General features: G+C 40.1%; 1 protein-coding gene across 1 annotated transcript in view; it reads left to right on the top strand.

Moving 5' to 3' along the window:
- Positions 1-11,123, top strand: part of ptgfrnb (prostaglandin F2 receptor inhibitor b) — a 215,015-nt gene extending 203,892 nt beyond the window's left edge. The window contains exons 12-15 of the mRNA XM_061889699.1: positions 1,839-2,025; positions 2,094-2,212; positions 3,767-3,817; positions 9,700-11,123. Coding sequence (XP_061745683.1) covers positions 1,839-2,025; positions 2,094-2,212; positions 3,767-3,817; positions 9,700-9,812 — 470 coding nt within the window. The 3' untranslated portion in view covers positions 9,813-11,123. The remainder of the gene's footprint in view (positions 1-1,838; positions 2,026-2,093; positions 2,213-3,766; positions 3,818-9,699) is intronic.
- Positions 11,124-12,055: the final 932 nt, after the last annotated feature.

Genomic DNA, 12,055 nt, shown 5'->3' with positions numbered 1-12,055 from the left:
TGTTTTACAGAGAGTCAATGGGACAATGAAAAAGGAGGATTACCTTATTACATATCAGCCCGGAGGTTGGGTCTTGGGCGCAGTTGGATATTCCAACAGGACAATGACCCCAAAGTGGTAAAGGAATGGCTAAATCAGGCTAGAATTAAGGTTTTAGAATGGCCTTCCCACAGTCCTGACTTAAAGGCCTACTGAAACCCACTACTACCGACCACACAGTCTGATAGTTTATATATCAATGATGAAATATTAACATTGCAACACATGCCAATACAGCCTTTTTAGTTTACTAAATTGCAATTTTAAATTTTGCGCGAAGTATCCTGTTGAAAACGTCAGTATGATGACGCGTGCGCGTGACGTCTCGGGTTGTAGCGGACATTTTTTTCCAGCCCGATCCCAGCTATAAGTAGTCTGCTTTAATCACATAATTACACAGTATTCTGGACATCTGTGTGGCTGAATATTTTGCCATGTGTTCAATTAATAATGGAGACGTCAAAGAAGAAAGATGTAGGTGGGAAGCGGTGGATTGCAGCTGCCTTTAGCAACCCAAACACAGCCGGTGTTTCCTTGTTTAAAATTCCCGAAGGTGAAGCTTTACTATGGAACAGAGCGGTCAAGCGAACATGGTTCCCAACCGGTAGGTTTCGGTGAGAAAATTGTGGTAATAAGTCGGCTCTTACCGTAGACGTGCGCGGAGCTAGCGTCGTTCCTCGTGCACTTGTCAAAGAGGCAGCTGCGTGGCTTCCCTCAGAGACACTGGCGGTCACCACACCCGTGGCCACACCTGTCAGGGTCAAATACCATGAGACATTATAAAGACACAAAAACAGAGAATAGAAGACAAACCAGTGATTGCTTTTCACGTACGAGGAGAGAAACTGGAGCGAGTTGTCAGTTACAGGCTCCCAATTTACTCTGAAACTTTCTCCAGCCTCCTCACCTTTTTAATTCATTTAGGGAGGCCCTTTCAGTACAAACACGCACACACAGCTGCACTCAGGGAGGGGGATTTACAGCTGTGTGGGATACCTAACCCCTGTGCTGATAACTAAACACAGGCAAATACATAGCAATAAAAGGATTAGCAACTTCCTGCATTGCTCTGGCCCATCTGCAAATTCCTCCTTTAAGTGGGTAGGTCAACCTAAGTTCAATCTAACACCAAGTTTCCTTTTTATTTGTCTACTCAATGCACAAAAAAATCATATTTGAATAAAATGAGATAAACTATTTACAATTAATCCAACAACACCCCTCCGACTTTCAAGTACGACAGTATAATCTCACTACAACACCAGTAACACAATAAGCAGATATGGGATTTTCCAGAATTATCCTAGTAAATGTGTCTAATAACATCGGAATCGCTCCCACTGCCCTGTCTTTTTTTTCTTTCTAGTCTTTCACTCTAACTTTCCTCATCCACGAATCTTTCACCCTCGCTCAAATTGATGGGGAAATCGTCGCTTTCTCGGTCCGAATCGACATGTAACCAAATATTAACATTGCTGTATGTATACAGATTTGGTCACATTTTCAGCAGTCCCATAATAAATTCATAAAAGAACCAAACTTCATGAATGTTTTTCGTGACCAACAAGTATGTGCTCCAATCACTCTACCACAAAAAATAAGAGTTGTTGAAATTATGGGAAGCTGAAGACAGCCATGACATTGTTATTTACAAGTGTATGTCAACTTTTGACCAGTACTGAATATGCATAAATCCATGCATGCCAGGATGGAGAGTATTTCTATGTTGATGAGTCTGACGAGGGCACACATGATTGCATGACAATTAAAGTGGTTTTGTCTCTTAATGTCTCTTCCAGACGACCTGGCCTACGTGGTGCGTTGGTTTTTCACCCGACTACGCGGCGCGGAGACGACGACACAAGTAGCCGGCATCGACCGCTTTGGAGTCGTGAGTAAAGAGTATCGCAACTCTTCCAGTGACCTCTCCGTGGAGCGTGACGACGCAAACTCCTACACGTTAAACGTCCACGGCGCCCACGACAGGTACCCCTTGACTCGGTTTTGGACGCAAATATGACAATGTAAGGAAATATATATGTTTTGACTTCCAGCGACAGCGGGGAGTACCACTGTGTGGCCACTCCCTGGTATCTGTCCGCCTCCACAGGAGCGTGGACTCAAGCTGGGGAGCTGACATCATCGCGAGTCTTCCTAACGGTCCGATTCGCTGGTAAGGGAGCGCGCTTTAAAGACCTACTGAAATGAGATTTTCTTATTCAAACGGGGATAGCAGGTCCATTCTATGTGTCATACTTGATCATTTCGCGATATTGCCATATTTTTGCTGAAAGTATTTAGTAGAGAACATCGACGATAAAGTTTGCAACTTTTGGTCGCTAATAAAAAAGCCTTGCCTGTACCGGAAGTAGCAGACGATGTGCGTGTGACGTCACGGGTTGTAGGGCTCCTCACATGCTTCCTGTTTTGACGTCACGGGTGAAAGATCATTGCTCCGACAGCGAACAATTGAAAGGCGTTTCAATTGCCAAATTCACCCATCTAGAGTTCGGAAATCGGTTAAAAAAACATATGGTCTTTTTTCTGCAACATCTGCTTACATAGGTCTGGTGATAATGTTCCCCTTTAAAGGTCGACTGAAATGAGATTTTCTTATTCAAACGGGGATAGCAGGTCCATTATATGTGTCATACTTGATAATTTCGCGATATTGCCATATTTTTGCTGAAAGGATTTAGTAGAGAACATCCACGATAAAGTTTGCTACTTTTGGTGCTGATAGAAAAGTCTTGCCTTTATCGGAAGTAGCAGACGATGACGTCACAAAGGTGAGGGCTCCTCACGTCCTCACATTGTTTTTAATGGGAGCCTTCAGCAGCAAGAGCTATTCGGACCGAGAAAGCGTCAATTTCCCCATTAATTTGAGCGAAAATGAAAGAATCGTGGATGAGGAAATTTAGAGTGAAGGACTAGGGGGGAAAAAAAAAAAGGCGATTGCAGTGGGAGCGATTCAGATATTTTTAGACACATTTACTAGGACAATTCTGGGAAATCCTTTACCTTTCTATTGTGTTGCTAGTGTTTTAGTGAGTTGAATAGTACCTGATAGTCGGAGGGGTGTGTCCACGGGTGTGTTGACGCCAGTCTCTGAGGGAAGTCACGAAGCTGCAGCACGACAGAAGCTCTGCTGATCTCCGGTAAGAGGCGACTTATTTCCAGAATTTTCTCACCGAAAACTGCCGGTTCACATGTGGTCGGGATCCATGTTCGCTTGACCGCTCTGATCCATAGTAAAGCTTCACCTCCGGGAATTTTAAACAAGGAAACACCGTGTGTTTGTGTGGCTAAAGGCTAAAAGCTTCCCACCTCCATCTTTCTACTTTGACTTCTCCATTATTAATTGAACAAATTGCAAAAGATTCAGCAACACAGATGTCCAAAATACTGTGTAATCATGCGATGAAAAGAGACGACTTTTAGCCGTAAGTAATGCTGGCCTAATATGTCCCCTCCAACCAAAAACGTCACAAACGCGCGTCATCATTCCGCGACGTTTTCAACAAAAAACTCAGCGGGAAATTTAAAATTGCAATTTAGTAAACTAAACCGGCCGTATTGGCATGTGTTGCAATGTTAATATTTCATCATTGATATATAAACTATCAGACTGCGTGGTCGGTAGTAGTGGGTTTCAGTAGGCCTTTAAGTTCCTTCATGTTTTTTTTCTTATTCGTGACATTTCCAATGCTTCTTTCTCCGTTTCCAGTGTGGGAGTCCCTAAAGCTGCCTCTCCTGTACGGCGTTTCAGCATCAGTGGGTAAAGTAACCTTCCTCCACCTTCATGAGTTTGTCTGCTTGTTTAGGACACGTGAAAGACAGCTGCTATTGTCATTGCACCCTGGATCTAATTAAGGCTACAATAAGACTTGTTGTAGCCGAGGACGATCAATGAAATATGTTTTAATTGGCGCTGGTCCCACTCCTGCTGGAAGGACTCCAAAATGCTGTAATATTCATGCAAACGTTGGTGTATCTGCAATATTAAAAGGGTGTGTAATAATAAGGGCAAAAATAATCATTCAAACCGGTTGCCGTTTTTTTATTCTGTATTCTTTATTAAATATTTAACAGCACAGATGGGCGATGCGACCTCAAGCATATATTGTGATATCTATTGCATTTTCAATTCCTTCCACAAAAAATCAATTATACGATTTTTTTCCCCCTACTTTTTTAAGATCCCAAGGAATACAAATGAGAGTGATAATTCAAAACCAATTTCCCTTTTATTTGATCAAAAACTAGTAGTCTGAAATGACACTGCTAATAAGAGCTGACAAAATATACGACAAAAAGTCTAGATTTTAGCGGGAAACTTTTTTCTTTTCTTTTTTGAAGTTAAATTTACTTGATAAAACATCCTAAATTAAGATTCATCCATCCATCCATTTTCTACTGCTTGTCCCTAGAGCAGGGCTCGGCAACCTTTACCTGGGGCGGTATAGCTCGGTTGGTAGAGTGGCCGTGCCAGCAACTTGAGGGTTGCAGGTTCGATTCCCGCTTCCACCATCCTAGTCATCCTAGTCACTGCCGTTGTGTCCTTGGGCAAGACACTTTACCGACGTGCTCCCAGTGCCACCCACACTGGTTTAAATGTAACTTAGATATTGGGTTTCACTATGTAAAGCGCTTTGAGTCACTAGAGAAAAGCGCTATATAAATATAATTCACTTCCATTTTGACCCGTTTCACAAAGTAAAGAAAACAATGGGAGCCACATAACTATTTTAAAATTTATAATGAAATAATACTGCATACAGAGTTTTTATTTGCTTTGTGTTATGTATAAACCAGGGGTCTCAGACACGCGGCCCGCACCTCAATATGAAAATGTAATGTTAGTGTGGCCCACGAGTTTTATATGAATGCCGCTTGACAGCGTCACACCTGCCAACCCTCCCAATTTTCCCGGGAGTCTCCCGAATTTAAGAGTAATTATTCTCTCGAATGTATGCTGGTGTTCACCCAATGAACAATAATAAGGGCGTACAATGATGGTACTACCGCTAGCACCCTCTACAGCTTGTACAAATAGCTTGCCAACCCAAAGAATTGTTTGACGAGGCTATTGCAGACTGCAAGGCATCCTTATTCAACAGCAATACAGGTCACGCTGAGGGTGGCCGTTTAAACAACTTTAGCACTCTTACTAATATGCGCCACACTGTGAACCCACACCAAACAAGAATGACATACACATTTCAGGAGAACATCCGCACTATAACACAACATAAACCCAGACAGAAGAAATACCCAGAATCCTATGTATCCCCGAGTATTCCGGGCTACATTATACATCCAGTTACCACCAACCCAATCCCCCACGCCCCACAACCACTCCATGCGTCCGTTGAGGTGGGCGGGGTGTATAATGTAGACTGGAAGAGTCAGGGATACATGGGATTCTGGGTATTTGTTCTGTCGTGTTTATGTTGCGTTATAGTGAGGATGTTCTCCCGAAATGTGTTTGTCATTCTTGTTTGGTGTGGGTTCACAGTGTGGCGCATATTAGTAAGAGTATTAAAGTTGTTTATATCACAACCCTCAGTGTGACCTGTATGGCTGTTGAGCAAGTATGCCTTGCAGTAGCATATGCGTTCAGAAAGAGGTCGCATCCAAAATGTGACCAGCCGGCTGGCACGCAGATAGCATGGTGAAAATCCTCGGTCACTCCGGGTAAAACACCACAACTTGTAGGTTCAATGCGCACAATTAAATATCTTAGTTTACAAGTTTGTAGTGAGGTCTGTTGTTTTTTTTTAACAGGGAACGACATTAATGTGTCTTGTTTTCATGTTACCATTTAATCTAGCGAGCTGGCGTCAGTCAAACCGTGAGTTTATCAAAGTGCAGTTTTCAGCCGCTGTTATCAGTATTACCATTTATTGTTTCATAGCTAATATCCACATGTATTTTTGTTGCTACATTAAATCATTGTGCTATTTTTTTTTTTCATTTTTGCTGTTTTTTAATCAATACAATAATGCATTTTGCGATGAGGTGGCGACTTGTCCAGGGTGTACCCCGCTTTCCGTCCGAATGCAGCTGAGATAGGCTCCAGCACCCCCGCGACCCCGAATGGGACAAACGGTAGAAAATGGATGGATTGATGGCAATGATGTATTATAGGCTGCACTTTCTTCAACCCGGGTTTGTTTACATATATTATTCTGCCCTTTGTGAATGTTGGAATTTATTTTGGCTGACATCTAAACAGTCCGTTTAAAAAATGTTTTAATCTGTTTATTGATAGTCTCCACTAGGAAGGCACTGTAAAACTAGGCACACAAGGGAAAATATTTAAACCCACATGAAGTGCACATACATGTAGGATTCATGTAAAATCAACAACACAATTTGGTATAATCTGAAAAAGAAAAATGCAGTAAAACCATACAGAATAGTGGTTGGCTGTTATGGCAATAGCTAAATGCTAACAAACAATAGGCGACCCCATTAAGAGGCTAACAAAAAATAGCATTGTTTTAAACAAACACACTTCTATTGACATGCATGCATTCACCAACCTCTGAAACTAATAATGACCATCAACTTTGTACTACTTTATGCTGACTAGATACGGAACATGGGGTGGTACAGATCGGTTGGTAGAGTGGCCGTGCCAGCAACTTGAGGGTTCCAGGTTCGATCTCCGCTTCCGCCATCTTAGTCACTGCCGTTGTGTCCTTGGGCAAGACACTTTACTGCTCCCAGTGCCACCCACACTGGTTTAAATGTAACTTTGATATTGGGTTTCACTATGTAAAAGCGCTTTGAGTCACTAGAGAAAAGCGCTATATAAATATAATTCTCTTCACTTCACAAGACTGCGACTCCAATCTCAAACTCTCATTTTAAAAGCACGTAAAATAGTATTTTTTTTTTTTTGTGGAATATGATTTGCATACATGCTACCTTTATTGTACAGAAAAATATATATTTATATATATATATATATATATTTTTTTTTTTTATTTTTTTTTTTAATTGCCCTAAATTTACTTGTGGCGGGTCACCACAAATAAATGAATGTATGGGATACGGTATACCGGTATTAGTACAGTCTTGCGATACTAATGAATCATATTCGGTACTATACCGGTCCCGGAATAAGTGATTATTACATTTTAACAGAAATGTAGATAGAACATGACAAAGGGAAAGTAAGCAGATATTAACAGTGAATGAACTAATAGATTAAAAATGCATTTTATACCACTTGTACTTAATAATGTTGACAAAATAATAGAATGATAAATGACACAATATGTTACTACATATGTCAGCAGACTAAATTAGGAGCCTTTGTTTGTTTACTTACTACTAAAAGACAAGTTGTCTAGTATGTTTACTATTTAATTTAAGGACAAACAATAAAAAACATATGTTTAATGTACCCTAAGATTTTTTGGTAACACTTTAGTATGAGGAACATATTCTAAGTACAGTCGTAATTACAGTTATTTGGTTTGGGTTAGAGGGTTAGGGTTAGGGTTTTAATATGGCCATGCAGAATAAGGCATTAATAAGTACTTAATGATGACTAATTAAGAGCCGATATGTTACTAATTTGCATGTAAATATGTTCCCCATATTAAAGTGTTACCGATTTTTTTTTTTGTTAAAATAAAGCCAACAATGCTATTTTTTGCGGTCCCCCTTATCAATCAATCAATCAATGTTTATTTATATAGTCCTATGTCACGAGTGTCTCAAAGGGCTGCACAAGCCACAACGACATCCTCCGTTCAGAACCCACATAAAGGCAAGGAAATCTCACAACCCACATACTTTTATTTAGAAAAGCATCGAAAAGTACCGAAAAGTATACAAAAAGTACCGAAAAGTATAAAAAAAGTACATAAAAAGTACCGTAAAGTACAAACCCTGTTTCCATATGAGTTGGGAAATTGTGTTGGATGTAAATATAAACGGAATACAATGATTTGCAAATTATTTTCTACCCATATTCAGTTGAATATGCTACAAAGACAACATATTTGATGTTCAAACTGATAAACTTTTTTTTTTTTTTTTGCAAATAATCATTAACTTTAGAATTTGATACCAGCAACACGTGACAAAGAAGTTGGGAAAGAGGGCAATAAATACTGATAAAGTTGAGGAATGCTCATCAAACACTTATTTGGAACATCCCAGGGGTGTGCAGGCTAATTGGGAACAGGTGGGTGCCATGATTGGGTATAAAAGCAGCTTCCATGAAATGCTGAGTAATTCACAAACAAGGATGGGGCGAGGGTCACCACTTTGTAAGCAAATTGTCGAACAGTTTTAGAACAACATTTCCCAACGAGCTATTGCAAGGAATTAAGGGATTTTACCATCTACGGTCCGTAAAATCATCAAAAAGTTCAGAGAATCTGGAGAAATCACTGCACGTAAGCGATGATATTACAGACCTTTGATCCCTCAGGTGTTACTGCATCAAAAAAACGACATCAGTGTGTAAAGGATATCACCACATGGGCTCAGGAACACTTCATAAAACCACTGTCAGTAACTACAGTTGGTCGCTACATCTGTAAGTGCATGTTGAAACTCTGCTATGCAAAGCCAAACCCATTTATCAACAACATCTAAGATGGACTGATGCAAAGTGGAAAGGTGTTCTGTGGTCTGACGAATCCACATTTCAAATTATATTTGGAAACAGAGGACGTGGTGTCCTCCAGAAAAAAGAGGAAAATAACTATTTGGATTTTTATAGGCGCAAAGTTCAAAAGCCAGCATCTGTGATGGTATGGGGGTGCATTAGTGCCCAAGGCGTGGGTAACTTTCACATCTGTGAAGGCACCATTAATGCTGAAAGGTCCATACAGGTTTTGAAGCAACATATGTTATCATGGACGCCCCTGCTTATTTCAGCAAGACAAGTGTTACAACAGCATGGCTTCTTAAAAAAAAGAGTGCAGGTACTTTCCTGGCCCGCCTGCAGTTCAGACCTGTCTCCCATGGAAAATGTGTGGCGTAGTATGAAGCGTAAAATACGAAAGCGGAGACCCAGGACTGTTGAACGACTGAATCTCTACATAAAACAAGAATGGGAAAGAATTCCACTTTCAAAGCTTCAACAACTAGTTTCCTCAGTTCCCAAACATTTATTGAGTGTTGTTAAAAGAAAAGGTGATGTAACACAGTGGTGAACATGCCCTTTCCCAACTACTTTGGCACGTGTTGCAGCCATGAAATCCTAAGTTAATTATTATTTGCAAAAAAAAATTACGTTTATGAGTTTGAACGTCAAATATCTTGTCTTTGTAGTGCATTCAACTGAATATGGGTTGAAAAGGATTTGCAAATCATTGTATTCCGTTTATATTTACATCAATTTCCCAACTCATATGGAAACGGGGTTTGTAGTTGTGATTTCCTTCTCTAAATGAAAGTTTAAAGTGAGCATATATTAATGCAGTATGAAGAAGAATGTTTTAATGTAGACACATAGAATCATCATACTGCTGTGATTATATGCATCAAGTGTTCATTCAGCTAAAGCAAAATATGGAGATATATATCGTGACATTGCCTAAAAATATTGAGATGTTATTTTAAGCCAGCCAACTCCTAAAAGGGAACCGGCGACCCCTGTTCCTTTCTAATCCCTGCGCTGTCCCCCAGGTGTGGGCCTCTTCTCTCTGGTCCTGGGCCTGGTCTGCGCCCAATGCTGCTGCCGCAACATCGCTCACACCCCGCGCTCGGGCAACAAGCTGATGGACCTGGAGATGGACTGACAAACACTTTCCCCTGCACCCTCGCACTGCAGCGCTCACAGGAAACACAACAGACACACTCCCGCCGACGACTTCTGGGAGACCCAGTTGTTCCCCAGCGGAAGGCGCTGGGAGTAAAACGCTCGTGTTGCCCGTGGCGCCTCGCTGAAGGCAGCTCTGCAGCGCAGGGGGCAGGGGGGATTGTCGCGACCCCTTTTTCACCAACACTAAAAGACCTGTGGCGCTTTCCCTGAGTTTGATGTTTTTCTTTTCCCCGACACAGGAGTTTTCACTGCCACGTGGAAGGACCACTTATCTACCAAACTAACCAATGAAGGGCTCAGGCCTGCCATGCAGAACACCTTCTGGAAGCTCTCAAAAGGTGCATTTTGGACCTTAAGGGCCCAGTTTAGTCCGCCTGAGCCTTGTTTCTGCTCCGTCTCGGGAGGACGCGTGGCCGCGGAGGGTCCGCGCAGTCCTTCCACAATGCGTGGGCGGCGTTGCACTACCAACCCAGAGTGTTCCTACCTTAACAAACGGACAACTACCTTTTATTCTCAGTTCTAGTCTTTTTTAAAAATTAAGAGATTATAACGGCAGAGACCTTTTTATGCTTCACGAAGGAGCATCCGGTGTGTTTCTTCTCCACAGATGTAATGTGTGTGTGTGTGTGTGTGTGTGTGTGTGTGTGTGTGTGTGTATGTGTGTGTGTGTGTGTGTGTGTGTGTGTGTGTGTGTGTGTGTGTGTGTGTGTGTGCGCATGTGTGTTTTAAAGTGTGCAGCAGGAGCTGTTTTCAGGGTTACATCAAACGCTCCCAAATGTTGCTGTCACGCCACTAATGGACTAGATGATTGTCATGTGATCACCCCGACCCCCCCTTTTGCCCCTCATTTCGCCAAGCAACAACGAATGCAGCTTCCCTCTTTACGTCTACCCCGCATTTAACTGAAAAATCCCCCGAAATCCAACGTGCTTGCCGGCGTCTGTCGAGGGCGAGGAAATGAACTTGTAGTCAGATCATGTTGTGCATGAACACACAAGACTTTCATAAATAGCATTTCAAATCAAGTATGGTCCCAAGTTGAGGAGCAATACGGCGCAGGCGTTAATTATGCAGCGCTTGTGGAGGTGCAGCTGCGGTGTTCCAATGGAGAATATGCAATTATTACACACGTACGGCAATATCTGTGCCAAATGCTCAACTTTCACCACTAACAGACTTTCCTCGTTTTAATGTGTTGTCATATTTTTTTTTATTTTTTTTTGGCAACAAGTACGATGAGCTGTGTTTTTCGTTTCTGTTTTAAATAAATAGATTTGTAAGATGCTGATTTCAATGTTTGTGTTTAACAGCCCTGTTAGTCCAACATGCATTTTGAGTAATATGGAGGGTCAAATGGGACAGAATGAAATAAATAAATACGTCTTTCAAAAATGACTTAAACGTGTCAATAATTAAAATTATAATTAAATGTCCAAAAATTTAAAAGGGTTTAATTCAATACTTAAATAATGTAATGCATTTTTCAATATTTATTACTCCACAATTTAATTATTTTTCTTTAATTATATTATGATTTAATAAATATATTTGTTAGATGATGATTTTAATGTTTGTGTTCAACAGCTCTGTTAGTCCATCACATATTTTTAAAAATATACTTAAATGTGTCAATTAAATTTATAGCTCAATATGTCAATATTTATTTTTCATTCCACGTTTTAATAATTTTTCTTGAATTCATTAAATTATTATTTAATAAATATATTTGGTAGATGCTGATTTCAATGTTTGTGTTTAACAGCCCTGTTAGTCCAACATGCATTTTAAGTAATATGGAAGGTCAAATGGGACAGAATGAAATAAATAAATACATCTTTCAAAAATGACTTAAACGTGTCAATAATAAAAATTATAATTAAATGTCAAAAAAATTAAAACGGTTTAATTCAATACTTAAATAATGTAATGCATTTTTCAATATTTGTTATTATTCCACAATTTATGTATTATTATTTAATTATGATTTAATAAATATATTTTTAAGATGCTGACTTCAATGTTTGTGTTTAACAGCCCTGTTAGTCCATCACATATTTTAAAAAGATACTTAAATGTGTCAAAGTTATAGCTCAATATGTCAATATTAATTTATTATTCCACAATTTAAATAATTTTCTTGAATTCATATACCATAATTTAATAAATATATTCGGCAGATGCTTATTTCAATGTTTGTGTTAAACATCCCTGTTTGTCCAT

Source organism: Nerophis ophidion, linkage group LG27 (genome assembly GCF_033978795.1).
Source record: "Nerophis ophidion isolate RoL-2023_Sa linkage group LG27, RoL_Noph_v1.0, whole genome shotgun sequence".
Classification (NCBI taxonomy): Eukaryota; Metazoa; Chordata; class Actinopteri; order Syngnathiformes; family Syngnathidae; genus Nerophis; species Nerophis ophidion.
This window is presented reverse-complemented; position numbering and strand designations above follow the sequence as displayed.